Below are 25,987 nucleotides of genomic sequence, written 5' to 3' on the forward strand. Positions count from 1 at the left end.
CCGAGCAAAATTTTAGAGCAGGCTCTGGGCGGGCAGACCTGGGTTTGAACCAGGGCTCTGCTGTTTGCTAGGTGTGACTTAGAGCAGGAGTTTTGAGGCTGGACTTCTTACGTAATGGAGGGGATACCCACCTCACAGGGCTGCCGAGAGTAATCAGTGAGATGATGTAAAATGCCACAAAAGCGCTCCCTAAAATGGTAACTGCCATTTCTTTTAGATGGGAGAAGGACCAAAAATCCTTGAATTACTTGGATTTCCTCCCTAAAGCTACTTGGAGTGAAGGCCCACCTGGTTTCATACTCCATGAAGCAAATCAGGCCTGTGCGTGTCTGTCCCATGCCTGGGGGATCCGACCTGGAGGCTCTTTGAAGCTACTTTCTTCACACTGTTAAGCAGGCCTCTCATCCATTTGTGTGCTTTGAGGGAAGGGACCCCACACTTCACCCTCATCTTGTTCTCCAGAATCACCTTTCTGTCACCTGCTGTACCTTGTCACTTCAATGAGCAACCATTTCTGTAAATTTCAATACTTCGAAAACCTACTGTTCTTTCCCTGCTGAGCCTTGGCTTCCAACTCTATCTCCCTGGGTCACCAATTCTACTTTTCCTTCCAAAATCTTTCTCACATTTCCCTCTTCACTTTTTCTGTTCTGCAGTATCAGTTCCTCCACATTATTGCTCTTTCCTCCACCTGCACTGGGTGCTAGGCTAACTTTGAGAAGATACTATTTAAATTGCGCATTCTTTAGTAGTTCCCTACTGTTTGACCCATCAATCTAAATACCTTGACATGGCATTCAATGCTCTCCATTCTGGCTCCACTTACCTTTCTAGAGGCATCTCATTCCCCTGTTGCCCCCAGTCCAGCTGAACTCATCTCATCAGGGTGGTCCCCTCTATGGAGTATCACCTCATAACCAAGGCAACCACTTGAAAGTCTTGCCTTGACATATGTCGAGCTCAAGTCCTTTCCACACGTTTGCTAGTCTATTTTCTTTCCCTCACAGCCAAGGTTTTAAAAGTGTAGTCTATACTCACAACGTGAATTTTCTTAATATCCTCACTCCGCAGTTCACTGCAACAGGGATTCAGCTCTCACCCCACCACTAAAACTGCTTCACCACAAAGACTTTTGGGTCCTTAACTGACATCTCAGCACTGGATACACTACAGTAGTTGGCTGGCAGCCTAAGGCTTTGATTTGATTTTGCCTGGTCTGTGCAGTGTTTTAAAAGGGAATATGATAGGAATGTAGCAAGCAGTTTAGCAGCACTATCTTACACCTGGCTTTCATGTATTCTATTACCTGCCTGGTTGCTAAAGGCATTTGTTTGCTGGAGTTTGGATTCCTTCCACAGCTTCTCAGACTATATTTTTTGCCCCTAGTCAGTGTGGTATAATGAACAGAACGTGGGCTTTGTAGTCAAGACCGATGTGGGTTTGAATCCTAAGCCTGCCTCTAACCAGCTGTGTGAATTTGGACAAGTTACCTAACCTCTCTCAGGCTTAATACTCTCCTGGTAAAATGAAGGTAATTAGCCAATATGCATGGGGGTGGGGTGGGGAGGTGGATCTGGTAAAGGTGGCTTTAGATTACACAGATAATGTGCCTAAGGCAGCACTTAAAACAATGCCTTTTTCATAGGGTCTACTCCATTAATGTATGTTTTCTCTCCTTCCTCTCCACTAGCCCCCTTAAATGTTGGCAGCTGGCCCACCAGCACAGTATCCCTAAGTAGTTGTGTCCACTCAAAGTCCTGACCCAATAAAGGCCTTCCCTGCAGCTCCCAGAGGTGATACCTGAACAGCTCATCTTCAGTTCTGAGCCTCTCATCTCACTTCTGACTGCGCAGGACCCCTGGCTTTCTGTTCTACCCTCACTTCCCCTGCGCCTCAGCCTAGGCTCCTTATCCCGATTTAGGAGAAGCTGATTCCAAGATCATCCTTCCCATCCTGACATGGCCCCTTTTTCTTCATTTCCCTCCATGGACAATTTCACTTACACCCATGGCTTCAATTACCACCTGAACTCCCAAATCTGTCTCCAGCTCAGCCCTCTCTGGAGTCCTGGATCTAAATTTCTAACTGCTCTTTGTACATCACTTTAATTCATCTTTCTTCCTTTTTGGCTTTCCTTCTGTGGAGAAAGTGAAGGTTCCTGTGGCCAGGATTCTTACCTGGCCCTGGTCAGCTAGCTCACTACACACGTGTGGCAAAACGTTGTTATTGACTCTATATAAAGAGCTCCACCCAGTGCTCTGGGCTATATGGCTGCAGGAAAGCAGAGATGAAGTGGTGGCAGCACCGAGGACAGAGACTGAGATGGCTACTGGGGCAGAGAGGCCCAGAGGCAGAGTCCAGCATGCTGCAGGCCCACTCGCTCTGAGTGGACAGGATTCTAGTGATTGACCTGCCACCGAGGGAATGAAGTTTGGTATAAACCCTTTCACCCCAAGAACATTGCACTGTGATTTTTCCACCTCATTGAATCCGGAGTGAATTTGTCCAGGGCTAAAACCCATTGTCAAGACACCTTCTCACTCGGAATGAAGTCCCAAGTCTCTTCCCTTGACATGACTGAATGTTTGTGCCCTCAAATTTTATGTTGAAGCCCTGACCCTCAATGTGATGGTATTTGGAGATGGGTCATTTAGGAGGTAATTAGAGTTAGATTAGGTCACAAGGGCAGGCAGGGCCCCATGGTGGAATTATTGCCCTAATGTGAAAAGGAGCAGAGATTCCTCTCTCACTCTGCATGTGAGAACACAGACCGTAGACATCTAAAAGCCAGGATGATTCCCACCAGAAACCAGATTGGCCAGCACCTTGATCTTCGACTCCCAGCCTCCAGAACTGTGAGTAAATAAATTTGTTGTTTAAGCCACTCAGTTTATGGTTATTTTTTATGGCAGCCTGAGCTAATACACCCAGAGAGCTCTATATTATCTGGTGTCTACTTACCCCTCCGACCTCATCTTTTCCTAGTCTTCTCTTGCTCACTCAGTTTTAGACAGTCTTCCTTGGGTTTTTCAAACATGCCAAGAATATTGGGTTGGGGGGATGGGTGAAATGGGTGAAGGGGTTAAGGAGGTACAAACTGCAAATTGTAAAATAAATTAGGTGTAGAATGGAAGTACAACATACAGAATACAACCAATATTTTGTATATCTTGATATGGTAACAGGGAGAACTATGTTTACAGTGGCAAGCATCTAGCAACATATAAAGCTGAGTCACTGTTGTATATCTGAAACCAATGAATATTGTATATCAACTTTATTCCAATTAAAAAACACCCTCATTGAATGACTAATCAATCACGAGTAAAGAGGATTCAGGAAAGAATGACGGCAATCTCCTATGGTGGTGGTTTAAAAAAAAAGGAATACTCAGGCTTCAAGTGAGCACTCTTCAATACCTTGGCACTTAACCTGATGTAAATGGGTGGGCTTTGTGGGGAAAGAGGTATCCCTACCTCCCAGAATTTATAAGCAGTGTTTTATATATGTCTTTTAGGGATAGGACTTTTACCTTTAATCAGATTCTTAATCTGAACATCAATACCCCTGCCCCCACAATAAATTGGTCTTATTTATGCCCCTCCTGTCTACCCTCCACACTGCTGCTGCTTAATAAAACAGATTCATTGCTATCACTCCTTTGGTTTCAAAACCAGGTCTCCACCTCCCTAAAGGACAGGGCAGTCTCAGGCAGCATTATCAAGTCTCTCACACCCGAGCTTCAGCTTACCTGTCAAGCTCTATTTCCAGGTCTCACTGCTTTCTGAATACAGCATGCACCGGTTAACTTCTTTGCCTTTGCACTTCTGGTATCTTCTGCCCAGGATACCTTCCCTCCCCATTTCTGCCTGATGAATTTGCACTCTCGCCCTTCAGTGCTGTCTAGAGGGCAGCTCCTATAGCTGGCCTTCTCACCCAGCAGTTAGCCAGCCCGCCACCCTTCTCCTGTGCCACTGTGTGCTCAGTCTTGCCTCCATTGAAATTCACCTGGACGACAGGGAGCTGTTTATGGGAGTGTGTGTGAGGTGTGTTATGAGAATGTGACCCCTGGTGTGCGAAGGCAGGGAATCTACCTCAGATAACCCTGGGAGCCTAGAATTGAATGGAAGAATGAATTCCTCCTCTTCCTAACGACACAAAGAGCCCCACTGTCTCTCATTATTCTTTGAGACCAAAAAATACAAGTTTAACAAAATTTATTAGTTTTCTTTCATTGCCTCTGGTCTGGGTTGGAAGGGCTCTCTGGGTTCTGGTGGCATTGTTTCTGGGCTGCTGCTGCAGCTTTTAAGGCCCTTTTTTGCTTCTTCAGCTTTTGAACCTCCTGGAAAACCTAGGGAAGAAAGAAAGAGAGCAGGAAAGACGGTGTAATCCTATGTGAAACCTCAGACCTGGAGCAGGTGGGGTGGGAACTGCCCTTTGATGGCTACCCCAGCCTTTCTCCACAGGGCTGACGGCCTGTCAGCTACTTCGCCTCAGTCAGAGGGAACCCCTCCCTCTGCTCTCAGTCCCAGAGTAGGGCCAACGAAAGCAGCAATTCTGATGCATACTTGAATGCACAGAGCCTTTTTGGTCATGAAGCGGCGGTGGTTCTTTTGGATGTGCAGAGGGGGAATGGTGTACACAATCCCCAGCTCCTTGCATGCCTTCTCAAAGACATTATAGTTGGTCTTACGGAGGTTTTTGAGCATCTTGTTCCTCTGGTCGATGCTCATCAGCAGATGGCGCTTGTGGGCTTTGTCCTGTAAGAGAGTTGGTAGTACTCTTAGTTGTTATATAAATAAGTGGTGTGCCACCTCATAGTAGCAAAGGATGGTCATTTTATCATCTCACGGAAACCTCCCATCAACCTTATGTAAATATTAGTGCAGCTCTGAGGTAGGTATTGCCCTTGTTATTCCCATTTTACAGATGGGGAAATAAAAGCTCAAAGATGTTATCTGATTCATATAAGGGCCAAGACCTGTGCTAGGTAGGGGCCTTGTGTGAGGATTGGTCTTGAATCTGGATCTAGGGGTCTCACTCCAAATCTCAGGCTCCTTCCCCTATACTACCCACTCAGCCTCTCCACAGCTTAGCAAACTGTCAGCTGGGGTGAAGAGAAGGGAAGGCCCTGTGCTCTCCCTGGAGACCCCTGCCTGCAGCCAGGTGTTATTCTGTGAGGGACCTTGGCAGTGAGGCTGGTGCGTCACACTCCAAATGAACAAAACTCTGATCTCCAAGGAGCAGGCTCAACCAGCTTCAGCGAACACTGAAGTGCCAGGTATGGTGCCATACCAGCCTGTATTCACAACTGTGTGTTTATTAAAAATACCAGCAACTGCCTAATTACAGTAGCTCTGTGCCCAGCACTGTGCTTAGATATGGCATAATGGTTAAGAATATGGGCCGTGGAGCACGACCACCTAGTTTTAAGTCCTAGCACATCATATCCTAGTGGTGTGCCTTGAAGAATAAATTATCACTTCATGCCTAGATTATTCCTTTGGAAAATGAATAGAGATTATAACCCTTATGGTTATAAGGGTTAAATGAGCTGATGCATGTATTTAGCATAAGGCCTAAATACTTTATATGCATCATGTTGACTGCTATTATTATTTCATATAGTCTTTGCAATCCTGTCAGCAGGTACTATTATGAGCCCCATTTTATAGACAGGAGAACTAAGGCTCAGGCATATAAAGTAACTTCCCCAAAGTCACACAGCTATTTAAGTGGAAGTGGCAGAGCTGGGATTTAAACCCAGGGAAACCTGACCCCATTCATTCATTCAAGAAATATTTACTGAGCACCCACTATATGCTAGACACTGTGACCATGCTCTAAAGTTTGTGTTCTTGATCACTGGTGACACTCAGCATAGCCCTTTTCGGCTCCCATTTCTCCCCGGGGCAGGTGGGAAATGTCTTTCCCACTGCATCTGAGGGGTAGGCACTCTGGTGATGGAGCTGCCTGGCTTCTCAACCTGCTCCTTGGCACCCAAGCCCTTCAGCTTGCAGACTCCTCTCCCTGGCTGCTGGTGTTGAGCTGTGAGTGATAGCCAAGGCTTACCTTTCGGTGTTTCTGCATGTGCTCTTCATAATTGCGGATCCTGACAGTCAAGGCAACAACTGAAACCACAAACCACAGAGGATGCAAGCTGGGCACAGAGGAAGGAAGGGCCCAGGCCTGGGTTATGTTTTAAGAGCTCAAGGAATAATAATCACCAATGCTTCTGAACTCTCTATAATTCCCAAAGCACTCTGAGTTTCCAGGTCTCAAAAGGCTTTGGATTACTTTCCTTTAGAAAGCTAAGGCTGAGGAAGTAAAGTTCCTTTATCTTATAAAATCGTATCATCCCTAGATTATAGCAAATAGCATTCTTAACAGTTAAATTATAGAGCATTCCTATTAAATTCAGCAAGGGTCTAGGATGCATGCACTATCATATTAATGATTCAACACTGCACTGGAGATCAGTCAATGCAGTAAGTCAAAGATTCCACAACTGTCAAGGGTCTACTCCTTGCCTCTCCCCTTCCCAGCTGCCTCTCTTATCTCTGTGTTTGCACTACTGAGTTTTCATAATGATCAGCTCCCACTTATCTCCTAAAGCTCCTGGAATATCCTTCCTTCAGGTGTCCTCTTGTTTGATTTTTGCCTGTATGGCAAAGAGAGGACAAAAGGCAAAAGCAGAAGGTGGCCCCAAGGCTGTCACTACAGCAGGCCCCTCCGATACCCACACTGAGTTCTGGAAGCACCGCAGAGTGTAGTGGGGACCTCAGCCCTGACCACCTGGCCCTTTCACACTGCCCTAGCTGCAGAGTGGAGAGAGACAGAGAGACGAAATTTGGTTCATGAGGAGCCTTGCCTGAGTGCACGCAGGGGAACCTGGGCACTGACTCCAGCATTCCAGAGTTCAGGATACAGAGTCCAGTTTTTATTGCCCTTGGTCTTTCCTGCCTCTCCCTTTATTGAGCCACATTTAAGAGCTAGTGTACTTCCAGGTGGAGGCCCTGGATCAAGTACCAGCTAGCAGACTCCCCTGCACCCCGACTCCCCAAGGGCCCCCTAACCAACTTCGAGCCTCCAGGGAGCGCGTGTCCTCAGGGTTTGCCACGACCTTTTTCATCAACTGTTCTTGCTTGATTTTTAGCTTCTCCTTCTGTTGAAGATAGAGACAGAGAATCCATGAGGTCTGCCACCCCCTGAGAACTAGCTCTAATACCTTCAAGCCCATGGCTGCAGTCATAGCAACTAGGTCATAAGGGTCAGGGCCTGACTTTACTCTGCTCACCTAAGCATGGCTTTTGGCCAGTCACATAGCTATTCACGTCAAGGTGATCCCAAGGCCAGTGTCACTGACAGGAGAAATGGCTTGTTGGATGAATGTTCCCAAACTTTGCTTATTCATTCAGGCATTAGGTGGTTATTGGGCACCTACTCTTTGCCAAGTGTTAGGGGTACAATGTGGGAACAAGACTGGCTTGGGGGTACTGACGAGTGGACATAGAATGAGAGTGGGATAAATGCTGTCCCTTGAGAAGCATGAGACAGGAGGTGTTAGCTGGGTAGGAGGAAGTCCTAGAGAAGAGAGCTGGGAGAGGCCGAGGTTGGCACAAGCTACTCACCTGGTTGGCCATTTCCAGAGATAAGAGTCTTTTCACGACATTGTCGAGCCTGTGAAACCATAGCAATGAGAGACAGGTTGAGGGGAGAGGGGCAAGGGGAAGCAACGCTGTTTTCATTTTAGTTTAAAAAGCAAGGATGACTTAAAAATTTTTTATGACAAATTAATCTCTCTGCAAGTGGGGAGTCATTTCTCAAGGATTAAAAGTCAGTGTGGATCTGATTTGCTGTGGTGAGAATGATGTGATAACTGCAGAAAATGGGGCTGTCAGCTCAAGTGTTCCAGGCTTGTCAGAGGGACAGCAGAGGAAGAATTTCCATTTTAGCTAGAAATGGTTCAGTCTGTTTTAAGACACTTCACTGCTATAATCACTATTTCTTTCTCATGTCACACTGCATAGCGGGAGGGACTGGAGGGTCTGCCCAGCTCGTGCTGCACAGGAGATGCACAGAAGGATCCTGACTTTGGTGTCTTTCAGCCCTGGATTCAAACGCCAGCTCTGTCCCTTGGGAGCTGCAGGACACCGGGCAGCTTGATAATCTATAAAGTGGGGACAATGTGTCTCTCCTCACAGGGCTTTTGTAAGGATCAAGAGGTGACAGATTTCTACAAAGACCCATGAGGCATATTGCCTCCTTGGTATCTAATGGTGTAGGGTCTTCACCCAGAGTACAAAAAGAGCACGCAGTTCAGCTTCGGCAGCAGCTCCATCCCTTAAGATGCGTGGGCTTAGTTCTCCGCTCCATTCTATAATCAAGCTGCAGATAGAGCAGGCCAGGCCTTGAAGTCACTGTCTCCCCCCTTTTCCACCCAGTCATCCCAGAGCCCCCTGCCTCACCAAAGGGATTTCTTCCTGCTTACTTATCAACTCCGGGGATGTTCTGGTAGTCTTTGAGCAGTGTGGAAGGGGGCGGGTCATCATCTTGGCTGGGCCGGACTGTCAAGTGTAGGAATGGAAAACAGCCACAATCAACTCTCACTGCCCTTCCTCCCAGACTTGGCTCTTCTCATCAAATCTGTCTGAGATATCCAGGGTCTCAAGCAAGGTAAACCCCGATTACCTCCTCTGCAAACCCTGTGGGCACATGCCTTAATAGTTCATGCTGGGAGTAGCCGGCCTTTCCCAAGTGCCCATACTGTGCCTTCACCTCTCACACACCTGTCTGGGTCTACAGTTATCAGGTCCCCCTGCTGGCATGGATCCTCCTGCGGAGGGATGAATTTGACCACTTTTGAATCCCCCACAGGCTGGTCCATGGCCTGGTGAGAACAGGCACTCAACAAGCGCTTGCTGGCTGACTACATGAACGAAATAAGGGGGTTAAGGAGAGACCATAGCTTTAGGACACCTGGAATGTAAGCACCAGAGACCACAAGACACCCTCAGCCTTAGTGTGTGCATTCCTGTCTTCTCTTGGAAGTGTGAGGGAGAGGCATGGGAGAGATCAATCTGTCTAGAGCCTGCTCTGCCACTAGCAAATAATTAATGTTTTATTAATAGCAGTAAAACACTGGCTGTATTATCAGTATTATTAATAGCCATAAGTACTAACACTACAGTTTATTGCACACAGTGCTAAGGATGCTTTTCATTTGTTATCCGTAAGTCCTAAGGACAATCCTCTCCAATAGATAATTTTAGAATTAGACTGAGAGTAACTTGCCCAATATTGACCTAATAAGAGAGCTTAATTGCTATGCAGACTGCCTTGGAATGGGAAACCATGCTCTCCACCTCGGAAGGGAAGACACAAAGTGCTATATTCTGGGTAGGCCTGGATAGTAGCAGCCACGCACTCCCTCTGGTCAGCTCATTTTCACTCAGACGCAAGCCTCCCGCTCCCTCCGCCGCCCCTGGCACCCCACGCGGGCTTCAGACCTACAGCTTGTGACAAGGTGGAAGTGGGGGTCTTCTGCTTAGGACCTCTGGCTCACCCCTTCTAGTGACCCTGACTGGCCACTTCTGTCCCCTTGGCTGCCCCAAGTTTTCCAGGCAGTCTCTCTTCCGCCCCGAGTCCTACCCCGAGAGATCCTACCTGGTTCCAGGGCGGAATATCCGCGGGCGGCCGGGCGGAGACCTACGCAGAAAGAGAGCTGAAGCCCCATGTCCTCGAACAGTGCGGCCTCGGTTTCTTTCTGCGGCCCTTGCGTTATCTTCTTTCCTCCAAGGCCTTCGCGCCTCTGCGCCGAACCGCCACCCCCCTCTTCCGCACCCCCTTGCCCCACGGTCGCCCACCTCGTCCTCCGTCTTCCCCACCCACCCTCCTTTTCCCCCACCCTCGTCCCCTGTATACTCTGGCTCCGCCGAACCGCATTCCCCTACCCCCGCTGTCGGGTTTCTCGGCCCCTCACCTCGAGGAGGTGAGGAAAGGCCCCACTGGGTGCGGGGAAGCCTGGCGCACCCCCCGCAGGGGACCCCAAGGCCCGGGGCCTGGGTCACTGCCGGGGTGCGAAGCGAACCCAGCGCCCTCCACACCGCCCTCAGCATGGTGCCTGATGCCCCCCGCGGGGTCCGCGCCGCCGCCGCCGTCCCCCTCGCGGTGCGGACCGCGTTACCCGGGCGCCGCCGTGCCGGCTCAGGCTCGGCCAATCGAGAGCAGGTGCGAGACCGAAGCAGACGAGGACCGAGAGAACGGATTGGAAAGCCACGTCTGACGACGCGAATCGGGCCGAGCGGAGAGGTTCCGGTAACCGCTGTGCGAGGTTGGAGGCTTGGTGGTTGCCTGGCCTCATGACTGGTGTGCGGTGCTGAGTAATTCTGACATTTCTTGGGCGTGGATCCCACCCTTAATCCCACTATACGTTCCTGGCCTTGGCCCGGGTTACTTTGGGTGCTTCCGCGGGGCTTGCTGTAGGCTTCTTCCACCAACCTGTTGTCCTCCCCACCCCTTGGTAAGAATGTCTGGGTTTCAGCCTCCTCTCTGGCAGCCTTGTAGCCTGGTGATTAAGCCTGGTGATTTGCACAGCCCTGGGCTGGAATCCTAGCTCAGCCATTACTCGCTGTGGGATCCTATGGGCAAGTCACTCAACCTTCCTGGGCCACAATGTACTCATTCACCAAACGGGGTTGATAATAACAGTATCTGTCTTTTTGGATTGTTAGAAGAGTTGTTTGCAAAGCACCCACTATATAGTAAGCATTCAATGAATATTAGTGAAATGAGGGGTGTGAGAACAAATACAAATTAAAAGTAGGGAAAATAAATTTTAATTCTTTCTAGGGCAAAAAGAAAACACCCTTCTTGCCCTCGCTTTTCTTAAGCATTTACGTTTGAAAACTTGTAATTGTAAATTCTTTCTCTGCCTTTTGAGTTGTATGTAAATCTTTTAAAAAGCTAAATAAGCCTCTAGCCAGTTTTACAACCCAGGAATGTTTTTCTCAAGGATCTGGGAGTCATCTCTTTGAAATGCAGTCATTAAGGAAGATAGTGCCCCCATCTCCCAGTTTCCAAGGGAGGACAGGAGCCTATCTTCAGCTGGTGTCTAGCTCCAAGCTGCAAACCCACCTGCTCTCATAAAGACATGAGACATGTGTTTTTTCCTTTGAATAAAGATAATTAGCAAACACAGGTGGCTACCCCATTTACCAGGTAAATGTAGGATGAACTCTGTGTGACCAATGGTGCTGTCAAGTCTTCTTGCTTGAGGACTAGTTATTGTTTATCTTGAGAAAACATGCAATAAGTTGTATCCACTTGACTATATTAAAGAGTACGGTTTCTTTCAGTCTTTGCAAGCTCTTTGGTGGATGTCCTGTGATACACATCACATTCTAGTTTAGTGCTCATTCAGTAATAAAACTGCTTTTGTCCTCTTCCATGCTTGTGGAGAGGTTTTCTAGGTTGACAGAAGATTTTGTTTTTAATTATATTCCCAACAGGGGTTAGTCTTTTCCAAGGTCTATTCCCCATGCCGCACAGCACTCTGTGACTCCTCCAGGTAACTCTGGCCACGGTGTTCTAATGGCCAGTTTTCAAGACTTCACTACCTTCTTTCAGGGTGGACTAAGCTGAGTCACTTTTAAATCCCTGCTATCAGCCCAGGGCCTAGATGCTAGGTGAGGGCTGGTTGAATGAATGAAGGAAAGAATAAATAAAGGAACGATTCTGAGAAGTACTGCCATGACTGTTAGGGCTCCCCCGAAAAGAAAGAACAGAGACTCAGGCATACTCAAGAGTTTCTTCAAACCAAACCATAAACCAGTTTAAGAGACAAAAAATAAGCACAAAAAGGCTAGTGGGCAGGGCTGGACAAGCATTCTTGCCTTTCAGGTGGGAGCCCTACCCCATGAGATTGGGGGGTAGAGGAGAGATGTGGGGGGCCTGGGATAGGGGGATACTGAGAGCCTTTCCTGGGGTTGGATGGTTTTTTCATGATAGACTTATTGACCCTCTCCTCTCCTCTGGAGGGCCCAGGACTTTCAAGAGGCAAGCCCAGCTGGGGAGTTCCAGGAAGTCCTAGAAGCCCCCCAGCCCCTCCACCCCATGGACCTGGAGCCCCTGCAGGAGGGGGAAGTCAAGCAGTGGACCAAAGACGCAATCATCCTCCTGGTTTGGGACTAGGGTATCTGGGGTCTCCAGGGGGCTGGTCTGGAACCAGAGGTTCTCATAGGACTTGGGACTTGGAGTGAAGCCCCCCAAGAGGGGCTGAGTTGAGTCACAGCGGAGGTAGTGCCCTGGCCCTGGGCTTGTGGGGCTGCCCAGGACCTGGCCATAAAAGACCTGGTCGCTGGTACCAGACTGGGTTTGGGGCTGGGTGGAAGGTGCTCTTGGATCCCCCTGGAGCACATAGGCCTGGACCAGGGTGGGGAGGCCACAGGTCCCGGAGCTGTCATTGGACTCCCAGGGCCCTGGCTTCTTCTCTTCTTCCTCCAGCACTGTGATCTTGGTGATGGGTGGCATGCCGGGGTCCCGAAGGCTGGGCAGCTGGAAGGTCTCCTGGACACAAAGATATGGGGTGAATGTGGGAGTCATTTCAGATACCTGCCTCAGCCAGTGGCCCTTCTTGAGTTGGGGCAGTTGTGGGGACACCCCTGCTGCTTGCTCTCTGTTGGAACTCAAAGAGTTTCACTTGCAAAGCACCTCATATGTTCCTGACACATGCTACGTGCTGTTCAGACTTAGCTCAGTGAACCTCCCTCACAATTCTGTGTGGGATTAGTCTCATTTCACAGTGAGATGACTGAAGTTTTGACATGGGTAGAGCTGGGATTCAGGCTCAGCTCTGCTTTACTCCAGAGGGCAGGGACCATGCTAGGAAGTGAGGGGGAGGCCTGAGTACCCATCCCCAGAGGAGTATCCCCTTACTTTAAGCCTGGGCAACACCCCCAGCCCCATTCCCCTCTTCCTCCAGGGTTCTCACCTCCACCGTGATGGTAGGCACCCAGGAGCCCAGGCTGCTGTGGGCTGGGTCTGGGACACTTGGCCAGAGGGGATTCTTCCTGCTGGAGAAGGGGTGGGTGAATGCTGGGGCAGGTGAAGCCTGGACACGCACGCCCTCCCATCTTCCCTTTCTTTCTCCCACCCACTCCCAGTAGCTGATGCAAGGGCCCCTTAGTGCAGAGAGGAGAAAGTGAGGGCTGGGACTCCCAGACATAGGCCCCGAGGTCTGGGAAGGCTAAGAGAGACTTAGACTGGCCCGCACTAGCCTGCAGTCCCTATGGGTGGGGATGGCTAGGTGTCAGATCTCTCAAAAGGACATACCTGGGTCTGCAGCAGAATTTGGCAGCCCCACAGAGGCAAATGACTGAGAGCAGGAGGCCAAACAGGCCTAGGAGGATGTGCATCTCTGACTCCTCTGAGGTAAGGGGAAAGCCAGAAGACATTAGGGTGCATGCAAGTAAGCCTGGGCCTCCCCCCTCAGACTGGAGGATCCAGGCAAGGCCTGTCTAGTCTCAAAATGGAGACGAGGAGCCCTCTCAACAGCCTTGTTTGCCAGCCCCCTTCTCCCCTTACCTAGCGCCAAGGTCATCAGGGTGAGGCTTGTACTGTTGATGGCCCCGGCCTGGCTGGCAGCCATGAGGTGGACGTGGTACAAGCTGCCAGGCTCCAGGCCTCGAAGGACCCAGCCATGGGAGGAGGCATTCAGGACAGTGGCTGAGAGTAGAGGACAACGGTCAGCCTGGGCTCAGATGCCGAGGCTCCCTCCAAAGGCGAGGGTGCTGACCACCCCCCTCCCACATCTTTTGGGGCTGTGGGAAGCTGAGGATAGACTCACAGAAGGACTGGTCCTGAGCATTGGTCCAGAAGATGGTGTAGTGGGTAAAGGGGCTCTTCCCCAGCTCAGGGGCCTGGGGCACCCACTCCAGCTGGGCCCAGGTCTTGCCAATGTGCCTTAGGTGCAGCTCTGGGGTCTGAGAGGGGGCTGCCAGAAGAGGGGCATGGGGCTGTCAGGGAGCAGGGCAAGTGGAGAGCCCAGGTGGACTTCTTGTGGCTCCCCAGACCCAGGAACTGGGACACACAGTGGGGTGAGTGAGAAAAGGGGATTTATGTCTAAGCCTCATTTTCACAGGAACTTTGATAGAATTCCATTAACTGCTAATAAGTGGTTGAGTTAGGATTTGAATCTGGTTCTCTTTGACTCCACAGCCCTGCTATCTGCTATCTGCCAGGCCTAATTTTGTTTGATTATCTGATTTCTGCCACTCACTCTCTGAATTTATGCCAGGCCTTCTATCTAATTGCTATCAAACCTGATACCTGTTTTCTATGAGGGCAATTTATTTTTGCCAGACTTGTTCCTAAAATTTTGCTAAACTCACTGCCCAATTTCTGTGACCCTACCACCTGACTTCTGTCCAGTTGCAGGGGTCCAGTGTAAGCCAGGGGTAATCTTAGGACTGTGAGAGAGCCCCTTCTGGGCCAGAGGCAGGGGAGGAAGGAAATGTTCCCTCATATTCCTTATTCTTGGGGCCCAGGCAGGCCTTGAAAGAGAGGAGAGGATTCTGAGAAGGGGCCTGGAGACTGACGAACCCATCTCTTGGGAGTAGGCATAGATGTGCTGGGAGGGTCCAATGGTGTCCTGGTACAGGGGTGTCACAGTGATCTCATAGAGCTGGAAGGGCCTGATGTTGTCTGTTGAGAGAGAATGGGGTAGGTCCTCTGGTTAGGGGCTAATCTCTGCAGATGACCAGGACTAACCTCAGACCTCTAGGCAGCAATAACCTGGGCCTCATGCTGCAGGGCTAGCCTCGGCAACCTCTCTTCAGGCCATTTGATAGGGGAAGGAAAGAAAAGTAAGTAGGCAGGGTCAGGGCTATAGAAAGAGAGGACCCAGTTAGACTGTAGGAAAAACTCCCTGATGATGTGCTATGTGATGAGAACAGTGAAGGATCTGGAAAGACAGAGAGCTGTGTCTCTAGGATCATTGACACTGACTCTTTCCTATTGTTCAACAAACACTGCCCACCACCTTCCCAGCCCTGCCCCCCTGGCACCCCAGACCTGCCTTACCCTCCAGCAGGGTCCCTGAAATGCTCCCATTATGCTCCATTCTCCAGTTTTTATTGCTGCTGCTGGGACTGGGAGGACCCAGGCCCCACTCGATCACATAGGCGCGAGGCTGAGGGTTGGGGGGCTCCCAGCCTACCCAGACACTGTGAGGATCTCGGGCCATGGTGTAGAGTCTGACCAGGGGTGGGCCTGGAGAGAATGTAGGAGATAATGGAATGAAGCCAAAAAGAATGCAGGTCCTGGAGCCAGAAGCCTGGGTTCAAATCCTAGTTTTGTTACTTACAAGCTGGGTGACATTGGATAAGTCAACATCTGAGTCCCAGTTTCCTCATCTGTAAAGTGGAAATGATGAAAAAGTTCCTACCTCATAGGATCTCAGTGCGGATTAAATGAGATGACAGAACAAGCCCGGCATGGCGCCGAGTGCAGAGTGCTTCATAACGATAGAGGCTAACACTGTGTACTTCTTGGTAGGTGCCAGATAGAGTCCTTGTGTGTATTAATTCTCTGAGTCATGTAACAGGCCCATGAGGGAGGCACTACTACTGTCCCATTTTATCAATGAGAAAACTGAGACACAAGATGTGTAACTTGTCTAAGGTCACACAGCTACGAAGTGGGAATATTAGCTATTGCTAGTCTCACCTTGTGGGGACTCATGCTCAGGGGGCACCTGGGGTGGTGGTTGTTGATCCCCCAAGAGTGAGCAGTTAACTCAGGCACTGTGTTCCAGCTGGAAAACCTTAGGGCTTTCTCTTCCTCTCTTCCATTTCCTTGGCAGAATGGAATCTCTCTCTCTCTCTGTGTAGATACCACCACCAGCTTAATCTCATTCTGGCTAATGATAATAACAACAGCCAACACATGTCAAGCAGTTACTTTGGGCTGGGCATATGTCTTAACTCGTGTCATCTTTATAATAACCCTTTGAGGTAGGCACTTTATCATCCTCATTTGCTAGATGAGCAAACAGAGGCCGTGGAGGTTAAGTAACTTGCCCAGTTCGCACTGTTAGCAAGTGATAAGACTAGATTTGAACCTAGGCAGTCTAGCCTCTGAATTTACATGCTTGATCACCACGCTCTCTTAGCTGCCAGCCCCCTTTACCTCTGCTATCCAAGAAGACCACTGGCGTGGGATGAGAGGTCCCAGCTGTATTATAGGCCACAAGCTCCACCTCCTGGGCTTCTGAAGGCAAGTGGAAGGTGCAGTTTAGCTCTGTGGTGTTGCAGAGAGGTAGCTTCCTGGCTGCCCCATCCTGGCCTGAGGGTTTCCAGAAGACCAGGTACCCTTGGATTTGTCCACTGTCTTCTACCAGAGGCACTGGCTATGGTGGGCAAAGGAGAAAAAAGAGAATGTGGATGCACAGCTCATCGTGAGTAGGAGAGAGCTTCTATGTGGCGTGGATGGGTCACAGGAACAAGCCTCCTAGGCTGGGAGCCAGCTTTCCTCCCTCCCTCCCTTCTTCCCCCATTCCCCTGTTCCAGATCCTAGGAGGGAGGGAAGGAAGAGTTAAAATGGGTATGCAGCAGGCCTCTAACTAACTGAACCAACCCTTTGCCATAGGCTAGTCCTACACTGTAGTCTCTAGAAGGGCAATACCCAGCTTCCTAGGCACTTGCAACGTGCATGCAAATCCTACACAGATGCATTTAAGACTCCCAGACCTGACTGAGTCTGAGCCCCAGCTCACAGGGGTCTGGGTTGGAGGAGATTTCAGGAGTGGAGGGAAGGCCTTCAGAGGGGATCACCTTCCAGAATAGCTGCACATCCACTGTCCTGGCGTCCAGCTGCCTCTGCCGCCACCAGGTGTCCAGTCTGACAATGGGAGCTGTGGATCGAGCAAGAAGAGAGGGTCAGGAAGGGCCCTGGAGGCTGGACCAGATCTTGATGTCTTCTCCCAGACCCTCACCGCCTTCTTACCCTGTTGTGCGGTGGTCAGCTCCAGCCTGGGGCTCCAGTCGCTCCAGTGGCCAGGCAGGGGCCAGCGGATGCAGCGCATCTGCAGGACGTAGGCTGTGGATGGGAGGAGCCCACAGAGCTCATGCTGGAAGGTGTTGGAGGGCAGGGAGTCCACCTGGTGGAGGGGGCCTTGGCTCTGAACTTGGATCCCTGTGCCGTCCAGAGCCAGCTCAACTCACCCTCCCCTCAGCCACTCCCACCCCAGGCCTTTGAGGTGGCCCTCCGCCTCACCAAGGCCCAGCTGGCTTCTCCAAGCTGTGGCTGGTGGCGCAGCTCACACTTCTGTTCTATGTAGAGGCTTGACTTCCACATCTTCCAGCTCAACTGCAGGCAGTGTGGCTGGGGCGAGGCCAGGGCCCACAGTGTTGGGGGCTCCAGTTTGACTGCAAGGAGAGGGGGTGCTGTCAGAACCTTTTCCTGCCCATCCTATAGGGCTCTGCCTTAGCTCCTGCTTGTTGCGTGTCGTTTCATTTTCCTCCCCGGGTCTCCCTGTCTCCCTCTGTCTCTCATCTCTGTGTTGTCATGTTCCTGCAGTTCTGCCTGTGTCTGTATGCCTGTTTCTCTCTAGGTCTCTGGTTCATATTCTTGCCCCAGGGCCTTTGCACTGGTTGTCGCCTCTGCCTGGAGCACTTTCCCTCCAGATACCAATGACTTGCTCCCTTATTTTCTTCAAGGATCTTCTCAGATGTCACCTTCTCAGAGTGGCCTTCCCTGACTACCTCAACAGCAATTGCCCTGCACCTCCATCTCTCCACATCCCCTTCCTTGCTTTAATTTCCCCATCACAGTTATCATTGCCTGTCTTTCTATTTTGTTTATTTCGCTTGCTGGAATGTAATATTCCAAGGGCAGGATTTTTAGTATTTTCTTCAGTGCTGTATCTTCAGCACCTAGAAGAGGGCCTAGCACATAGTGGGTACAAGACATTTGCTGAAAGATTTAAAGAATGTGTCTCCTTGCCTCTGTTTCTATCATGTCTCCCTGTGTCTGTGTCTCCGTGGCTGTCTCCAACTGCATCCCACCTTGTCTCTGTTTATCTTCTCTTCCTCTATCTCTAGGGCTTCTAGTCTCTCCTTGGCTATCAGGGGGTCTGTGGTTTCCTTTCTGTCCCTCTCATCGCCGATGGTGGGGTCTCCCCTCCCCTGGACCCAGCATCACCCACCAACATCCATGGGATCAAGGCACAGCTGCGGGGACCTGCTGGTCCCCAGTGCATTCTCTGCCTGCACCCAGATGCTCATACTCTGGTACAGCTGCAGGTGTTTACGTGGGATAGAGCAGCGGCTCTGTGCCTCCGCAGGCACACAGTCCAGGATGGAGTCCTCTTCAGTCTGGCATTTGTCCCGGCTCCTGCCAACAAGCCAGGCTTATGTGTCTAGCAGAGGAAGAAAGCAAGGCTCCCTTCCCCCTCCCATCTTTGCCTCTCATTCCCCTATCCCCACAGTCCTGCCCATACCCTGCCTCAGGACCCAAAGGAATGGAGCTGGAGTTCAGACCCCCACTCACTTGAAACTCTTTAGGGTGAAGTTGGTGGACAGGTGGCTGTCAGGTCCTGGTTCCCACTGGCAGATAAGGCTGTTGGTTGTGAGGTTCATGAGGCAGGACAGGTTGTGGGGTTTGGCAGGAGGGTCTGCACATAAGGTGGGAAGAATGAGGCCTTTGGGTGGGACCACTTGAAAAGCTGGGTCGTTCCCTCTGGGGGTCACCTTGTCTATTCTCCTGTCTCCATGCAGGGTGACCCCGGAGGGGTGGTCCTGGGGGAAGTCGAATTACAGGCATATATGGGGACAAGCAACACGGAGCTTCCAACGCTCTCATCTCCACCGCCTTTGACAGTGACAGTGTAGTGTCTGGGTTTTCATCCTGGTTCCGCCGTGTATTAGCCATGTGAACTTGAAGTCACTTAATTGCCCTGTGTCTCAGTTTCTGCGTCTGTGAAATGGAGGTAATGGCAGTATACCTACCCCCTACGATTACCGTAAGGGCTGAATGACGTTATTATTTAAGGGGCTCAGAGCAGTGCCTGGCACGTAGTAAATGTTAGCTCTACTATTACTGACTCTTAAAAAAAAAACCTGGTCTTTATTTTTCATATGTACTGGCCTGGATAAACTCCATTCTTCTCAGAGCAGAAAGCTGAAACTGGGGTTGGGTGGGGGGACCTGGAGCGGGCCCAGGTGGCAGAGAATGTCCTGTGGCTGGGGACTTGGGTTTGCTTGGCAGCCACATAGAGTGGTGGTTATACACTGGCTTCGGAGCCACACTGCCTAATCTGGGTCTTGGCTCCATCCTTGTTAGTTTTTGACCTTCAGCCAATCACTTACTCTCACTGAGCCTCAGTTTTCTCTTCTGCAAAATAGGGCTAAATAGTACTATCCCCTGGTAGGGAAGATTACCTGATACTGTGCTCAGAAAGTACTTCTTGAGCAAGAGCTCAATAAATAATAACTCTTAATAGTATTGGCAGAGTGGGTGGATGGCTGCAGGGACTTACTGCCTGCCTGCAGCTCAGCCTGGTCCAGGATCTGCAGGCTGTTGCCCCAGCGCACACAGCAGGAGAGAGTGTTCCAAGGGTGGTTGACGTGGGGCAGGGTGATGGTGGATTTCTGGGTCCCATCTGCCAGACGCTGCTGCCTGCCCCCAGGTTGAAGCTCTGCTCCCAATTTCCAAAGAATCTGTGAGTCCGGGCCCAGGTGGCTACAGTTCTGGTTGATGATGCAGGAGGCTGTGATGGGATCTCCTAGGCGGACGATGGAGGCTGAAAGGCTGATGTGCCCGCACTCCTCCAGGCCTGGGGTGGAAGAGAGTGAGTGAGCTGAGAGTGTCTCCTCTGCCTGGCAGAGCTGGGCTGTAAAGCTAGGCCTTTGTACTCCTAGATGCAGGACCTGCCAAGACATGGGGGCTGGAATGGGGAGGGTGTGTATGGGGACTGTGAGAGGCTCTCAAGGATGAGAGGGAGATAGCAATGTGTGCATAAATGTTCATCAGCTGGCTACACAGGAGAAAACAGATGCTGATTTGTAGTATGGGCTGCTTTCCCTGGTGTAAATGCTCCCACCATGAGTGATTTCATGCAGGCCATCCCCAGCACGCCACCAGATAGCAACTAGTCTCCTCCCCAGCCTCCTCCCCAAGGACAATATAAGCAATGATGAGAATGATAAGAACCCTGCAGCCGCAGCAATCTTCTCAGAATTCAGATCTGATTGTGTTACCCCATCTTGATCACAGCACTTCAGTGGGACATTATTGCTGTGAAACAGTGAGGTGGTGTAAGAGCGTGGATGTTGGAGCCAGATTGCCTAGGTTTAGGGCCTGGTTCTATTGCTTGTTAATGATGGGACCCTGGTATGTTACTAAGACTGTGTCTCAGTTTTCTCACCTGTAAAATGGGAATAAAAATAGTTCCTATCTTAGTGTTGCCAGATGATTTGATGTGAGAACAGAGCATGATACATTGACAACACCTGGTATGTACCTGCTGCCATGGGTAGGATAAAGATCCAGCTTCTCACAGGCCTTGTGGCCTGGCCCCTGCCCACCCCTCCCAGTTCCAGCTCAGGCCGTCCTCTCGCAGCGCCAGTCATTCTGGTCATCTTGTTATTCCTGGAAAATGCTAGGACCTCTCCAGTCTCTGGATCCTTGTATTTGTTCTTCCTTCTTGAGGTGCCCCTTAACCTTTAGGCATCTTGGGGGTGGGGAGCCAGATCAGGCCCTGACCAACCAGACCAGACCAAGCCTCAAAGCTTTTACTATCCCTGTGATAATAAGATAATTAGATAGTTAGATAATTAGAGTTATGGGCTTAGTTGCTTGTCTGTCTCCCCAGCTAGACTGTGGGTTCCATGAGGCCAGACACTGTGTCTTGCTCATTCCTGCATTCCCAGTGCCTGGCACAGAGCAGGCCCTTGGTGAATGTCTACTGAATAAACAAATGAGTGAGTAAGTGCTGCTCTTGGCCCGCCATGCCTTCTCTCCTCTTTCAGGTGTTCTTAGGCCCATTTTGCTTATGGGGATGCTAAGGCCCTAAGAGGAGAAGCAGTTTGCCCAGGGTCAAAGAACAAGTTCATGACTCTCAGTCTGGTTTCCTACCACTTCCAGACTCAGAAATGCAGACTGGAAGGAACCTTGCAAACTGTTTACTTCACACTCCATCTGACGCCGTGTCCTCCTTAGCAGGGCAGGGGTGGCCTGCTTCTGTATGGCCTGCCAGCTAAGAATGCTTCTTACATTTTTAAAGGGCCACAAACAAAACAGAAAATCCAAACAGGAACGTGCAACAGTGACTATTATGTGTCTAGCAAAGCCTAAATAATACTATCGAAGTTTGCCAGTCCCTGCCATGTAGCATCCCTGTCAATCCTGGCCTCAGCTTGCATACCCCCCTAGGAATGGGAAGCTCTCCACCTCTCAAGATAGAGTTCCCATAGCTGGAGAGCTCTTCTTTGGCTTCCTTATTTCAGGATGAAACCTGTCTCTTATGGCTTCTACCCTGATCCCTTCATTGCCTTTAAAGGCTGCACAGGACTCAGCTTCCTTCTGACAACCTGGCAGAGATTTGTAGATAAGACCTGGGTCCCCCGACCTCTTCCAGGCTGACCAGCCCAGGTCCTCCCACCATTCCTCATGGGTGGTGGTGCGCCTGCCGAGGTCTGTGTGTAGGAGCCCAGCTACCCACATCTGTGGCCCAGTCTTGATTCTCTCGGGATTCTCTTGGAGCCCCAGGAGTAGTGTGATAGTTCAGGGAAATGATTCCCTCCTCCATGCCCCATATCCCTCCCCACAGCTCCCCACCCGCTGGCCACACTCACTTCTGGGGAGCAGCAGGATGATGAGGGCAGCTCCGGTCAGGCTCCAGGTCCCCAGGCCCGCCATGGTGCCAGCTCGGTGCTCTCCTGGTGGCAGAGGAGGATGGTTAAAGTCATGGACTTTGGAGTCAGAGCTGAGTTTAATCCTTGTTCTACCACAGTGTGGCTTTGGCCAGGTTGCTTGGCCTCTCTGAGCCTCACTTTCTTTGTCTGCAAAATGGAGGTCACAATAGCCTATACTGCGGAGAACTTTAGGAAGAAGACGTAATGATGCAAGTCAAGGGCTTTGCGCACTGCCTGGCCCGTAGGAAAGGACTCTGTAAGTGACAGCCACTGTTGTTATACTTGCCTACCAGGAGAGAGCAGGGAAAGGAGCAGCTAGGCACAGCATTCTTCCCTCTTTCCTTGTCTTTGTCAGGCCCCCCCCAAGAGAGCAGAGCCTGACACTGGGGCTTGCATGCAGGTACTTTATTTTGGGAAGATCCCAGGGACAGCGTGAGGGGGTGGGGAGAATGAAACAGGTAAAGGAGGGAAAGCCAACACAAGGGTGTGTCGTTGAGCTGGTCGCTTCTAATGACAACAGGGGCTCAGCCCTGTTGGAACCTTCCCTGAGCTAGGGTTCCCAGAGAACTGTGCACCCAGAGAACTGTGTCCCTTGAATGGGGGGTGGATGGGACATTTATCCACTGACTCCCGTCCTCCATTGATCAAAGGATGTCCTTTGGGGTGTTGACTCCTTGGCACTTCTGGGATGCACATGTATGAGTACTGGGCAGGTTCTCCTGGGTGAGCCATGCCAGAAGGGTCAGGAATGTCCCCTGGCAGAAAGGGACAACTTGATGGAGGAGCTCAGGTAAGGGACTGTCAGGTTACACTGCGGGAAGCTGGCTGCTGTGGCGATGGCTGGAGAGAAAGGCAGGCTGAGAGGACATCAGGTGGGGCACACAGGGGTTCAATATATCCCCAGTTCTGGGCACAGACCTCTGGAGGCCTTCTGGGGCCAGGCATCCTGTGGTCATGGTAACAGTGCCTGGGTAGGGGAACATTAATTCCAGTCTCAGGAAGTAAGCAAAGATTTCTTTTGCTGGGGTGGGCTTCCAGCCTAACCATTCGCTCTCCTCCCATTGGGGTCTTAGCTCCAGATACTTGGTACCACCCAGGGCTAACTGGCACTCTTGGTGGCAGGTCAGTGGGAGCTGTTAACCAGCCTGCATGTACATACCTGCACGTGTACATGCAGGTGGTGTCCCAGCAGATCTCCTGTGCTCAGAAGGGAGAAAGCTTCTCTCCCTTTTCTCTCCTTCCTAGACAAAAGTGTGAATAAGAACTTCCCAGATGCCCAAGGCTTTTGCTGCCAGGCCTTACCCAAGCCCCCAGTCTACCTGTAATATTGCAGTGTCAGGACAACAGGTGACTACTAGCTCATAAGTCACCTTTTTGCAAATCAGAAGAAAGCACCAGAAGCAGCCCCACACTAGGACCTAGCCACAGGAGAACAGGCTGGTTTCAGCCTCCACTTGTCCCCCACTCAAGTTCAGAGCACCCAAGTCTACCAACCAGTGGTTGGCAACTTTCTCATTACAGTATACTAGTTTGATTGTCTCCTGTGTACACTTGTTGGGGGAAGGGTTAGCCTCTTAGCTCTGGATTTCGGGACACTGAGTCCCATCTCCATGTGTTTTTGATCATACCCTAGTCCTGCTACCCTAGCAAGGGTCAGCCACAGTGAGATACTACTTTAGTTCTCTCCACTGATTCTGGTTCACAGTGGGCACCAAACCCCAGACCTGAGAGGCCAGGCATCCTCGCCCTGAGTCCCAATGGTGTTGGCACATTTGGTAGCAGTCTCTGGTTCCCCACAGCAGCCCTGGGTACCCCCACCTGAGTTGAGTAGGCTCTGGGGCCTGCTGGAGCATGGCTTCACTCTCTGGGGGCCAGTACACAGAAAGTCAGACCACTTGATCTGAACCACGGCTCTGCTACTTACCAGCTTTGTGACCTTGGATAAATCACTTCACCTTTCGGAACCTCAGTGTCCACATCTGCAAAAGAGGGATAACAATGGCACACACTGTTGGGGTTGTGGAGAGACTGAAATGAGATGATCCGTGATAAAAGCACTTAGCACAGAGCCTGAATGAGGAAGCCCTCAGTGGCCATAGTTATTTTCATGTGCAGTCAAGCAGGCCACCACCTCTTGGGGTCCAGCATGGTTCAGTGGCCTCCTCCCCTGCTGCAGGCTGCACAGCCACAGTCTCCTAGGACGGTCATGCTGTGTGGTTTCAAAGCCCCATCCTGGGTTGCCTACTTCTAGCTCCTTGGCCCCCAGGCTCCCCTTCGCTCCAGCCCTCTCGGCTCTGCTCTCCTTTTCTAGGCCCCAGCGCAGGGCACCGCACTGCCTCCTGGAGTGGCTGCCATCACGCCGGGCTTCCTGCTTCCCTCCCCTTGCCCTCCACTCGGCCTTCTCCACTCCCCCTTTCCTCTGTTCCTACCCTCTCTCCTATGTTCTTTCCACCCTCCTTCACGTGGAGATTCTTCCTATGGAAGGTGTCCAGAGGGAGGAGGGGGCTACAGAGGGAGAGGCCCCTGCAGATGTGGTTCAGGGAGACAGAGAGGCAGGAAGAGTAAGTAAGGGCACACAGACTGAAATGACCAAGAGGGACTCACGGGGATGAAGACTGCGGTGGGGGAGATGCTGAGAGACTGAGACAGAGGAAAGAGCCCAAGGGGTAAGGATGCTGACCCAGAGAGACTGAGGCACTGGGAGGCCGAGAAGCAAGGGATACCCAAGACGGCGTCCGATTCAAGAGAGAGAGGGAAACATGAGAGACAGAGAGAGACGCACAGAGACCCTCAGACAGACTGGGAGAAACTCAGAGCCAAGGCCAGTCGGAGAGGGGCTGAGGAGCAAAGACAGAGGCGGAGAGTAAAGTCGATGGAGACGGAAGTAGGGAGAGCTTGACACCCATGGGCTCTGAGGCAGCGATGACAATTATGCCCTTTCCTAATGTAACACCTCCCCACAATAAACGGGACATCCCTGGGAAAAGAGACTCAGTGTCCAGGGCTCCTGGTTCCAAGGGACAAATCATAAAGGCAGGGGCCCTGGTCCAAGGCCAAGGCCCCCTACATTCAGGCACTTGGCAGAGCTGGGGGGAGTGGGCTTGGGACTTCAGGGCCTCATCAAGCTCAAGGCTCAGCCCTCCCTGGGGACCCCCTACTCACGCTGGAGCCAGTAGGGCACCTGCCTGGCCTCCCTGGTCTCTGCTCTCCTATTAAAGGCAAGTTCCTGAAAACAGCTGGCTTCTCTCCCCAGCCCTTTCGTTAATGGCTGGGGCTCTGACAGGCCCAGGGGCTGCTGATTGCAACACCTGCCCTGCCTCCTTCCCTCCCTCGCGGTGTCAGTCAGTCCCAGCCAGACGGGTAGCCCCTTCCTCCCAGGAAGGAGCCTGGGAGGGAAGCTGGTGAGGCCCTGGCAGCCTTCCTGCCTAGAGGGTCTTGAAGAGGCTAGGGGATGTGGCAATGATGTCCCCCTCCTCTGCCTCCGGATTTCCTGACCTCAGAGCTCTGAGGCTGGCCAGGGCCCAGGCTCCAACACGGCTGGGTGCCATTCCCATGCCACCTGCCCGGGGGGGCATCATTTGGAGACGGACCCTGCTCAGCCCTAAGCCTCTTCTCTCACTAGCCTTGGGGCTCTGATCCTCACATTTTCAGGGGGGCAGCCTTTGGGTTACAGGGAATTTCATAACATAGAAACTTCCTACTGCCCCCCTGACCCACCCCCCCACCCGCTCCCTGCATGTTCTCCACCATTGCCTGTAGGCCAGGAGATGGAGAAACGGGGACTCTGGAAACAAGATGGGGCTGACCTGGTGAGGCTCGAGTCTTCACATGCTCACTAGAAATTAGAAATGTTTACTCACAGTGATTCTGCTACACTGAACATTTTTGGATTAAGTGGAACAGACTACATTTTATGTCTTTCATTGTCTGTATCCACAGTTCCCTTGCAATTGTTTACAGGTAGTTTTCTGAAGAGGGCTCAGACTATTCACAGTTTACTGGATGTATGACCCAATAAAGGTTAGGTACCAACAGACTTGCAGAGTGTCCGTAACATATGGCACTTCTTAGAG

At 51.1% G+C, this 25,987-nt stretch overlaps 2 protein-coding genes across 7 annotated transcripts; both read right to left on the reverse strand.

The window, feature by feature from the left end:
- Positions 1–4,200: 4,200 nt before the first annotated feature.
- Positions 4,201–10,258, reverse strand: MRPS15 (mitochondrial ribosomal protein S15). Of its 3 annotated transcripts, none has more exons than XM_057500009.1 (8): positions 9,983–10,244; positions 9,667–9,708; positions 8,492–8,567; positions 7,632–7,680; positions 7,077–7,165; positions 6,073–6,160; positions 4,569–4,760; positions 4,201–4,351 (listed from the first exon to the last, which is right to left on the reverse strand). In XM_057500009.1, the coding sequence occupies exons 1-8, from the start codon at positions 10,116–10,118 to the stop codon at positions 4,232–4,234; spliced, it is 792 nt and encodes a 263-aa protein (XP_057355992.1). In that variant the 5' UTR covers positions 10,119–10,244; the 3' UTR covers positions 4,201–4,231. The 3 variants fall into 3 exon arrangements, with proteins under 3 accessions (XP_057355992.1, XP_036732449.2, XP_057355993.1); XM_036876554.2 differs by having other exon boundaries at positions 6,073–6,131; positions 7,081–7,165; positions 9,983–10,237; XM_057500010.1 differs by lacking the exon at positions 9,667–9,708 and having other exon boundaries at positions 9,983–10,258.
- A 1,537-nt stretch (positions 10,259–11,795) lies between these two features.
- On the reverse strand, positions 11,796–25,197 carry CSF3R (colony stimulating factor 3 receptor). 4 transcript variants are annotated; one of them, XM_036876549.2, is made up of 17 exons: positions 25,077–25,196; positions 23,839–23,893; positions 21,855–21,938; positions 19,538–19,834; positions 18,550–18,673; positions 18,206–18,393; positions 17,275–17,426; positions 17,005–17,158; positions 16,833–16,912; positions 16,189–16,408; positions 15,082–15,270; positions 14,602–14,703; positions 13,847–13,993; positions 13,585–13,725; positions 13,333–13,426; positions 12,992–13,070; positions 11,796–12,567 (listed from the first exon to the last, which is right to left on the reverse strand). In XM_036876549.2, exons 3-17 carry the CDS (start codon positions 21,916–21,918, stop codon positions 12,088–12,090), a joined length of 2,511 nt encoding a protein of 836 aa, XP_036732444.1. In that variant the 5' UTR covers positions 21,919–21,938; positions 23,839–23,893; positions 25,077–25,196; the 3' UTR covers positions 11,796–12,087. The 4 variants fall into 4 exon arrangements, with proteins under 4 accessions (XP_036732444.1, XP_036732442.1, XP_036732447.1 ...); XM_036876547.2 differs by having other exon boundaries at positions 12,992–13,073; XM_036876552.2 differs by lacking the exon at positions 15,082–15,270 and having other exon boundaries at positions 12,992–13,073; positions 25,077–25,197.
- Positions 25,198–25,987: the final 790 nt, after the last annotated feature.

This window comes from Manis pentadactyla, chromosome 4 (genome assembly GCF_030020395.1).
Source record: "Manis pentadactyla isolate mManPen7 chromosome 4, mManPen7.hap1, whole genome shotgun sequence".
NCBI lineage: Eukaryota > Metazoa > Chordata > Mammalia > Pholidota > Manidae > Manis > Manis pentadactyla.

Coding starts and splice junctions, on each gene's coding strand:
- MRPS15 (XM_057500009.1), bottom strand. CDS start 10,118: ATGCTGAGGGCGGTGTGGAGGGCGCTGGGTTCGCTTCGCACCCCGGCA. Junction 9,709..9,982: donor CCTTTCCTCACCTCCTCGAG/GTGAGGGGCCGA, acceptor CTTTCTGCGTAG/GTCTCCGCCCGGCCGCCCGC. Junction 4,352..4,568: donor AAAAGGCTCTGTGCATTCAA/GTATGCATCAGA, acceptor TTTCTTCCCTAG/GTTTTCCAGGAGGTTCAAAA.
- CSF3R (XM_036876547.2), bottom strand. CDS start 21,918: ATGGCGGGCCTGGGGACCTGGAGCCTGACCGGAGCTGCCCTCATCATC. Junction 18,394..18,549: donor TTCACCCTAAAGAGTTTCAA/GTGAGTGGGGGT, acceptor GCTTGTTGGCAG/GAGCCGGGACAAATGCCAGA. Junction 15,271..16,188: donor GGTCTTCTTGGATAGCAGAG/GTAAAGGGGGCT, acceptor CATTCTCTCCAG/GCCCACCCCTGGTCAGACTC.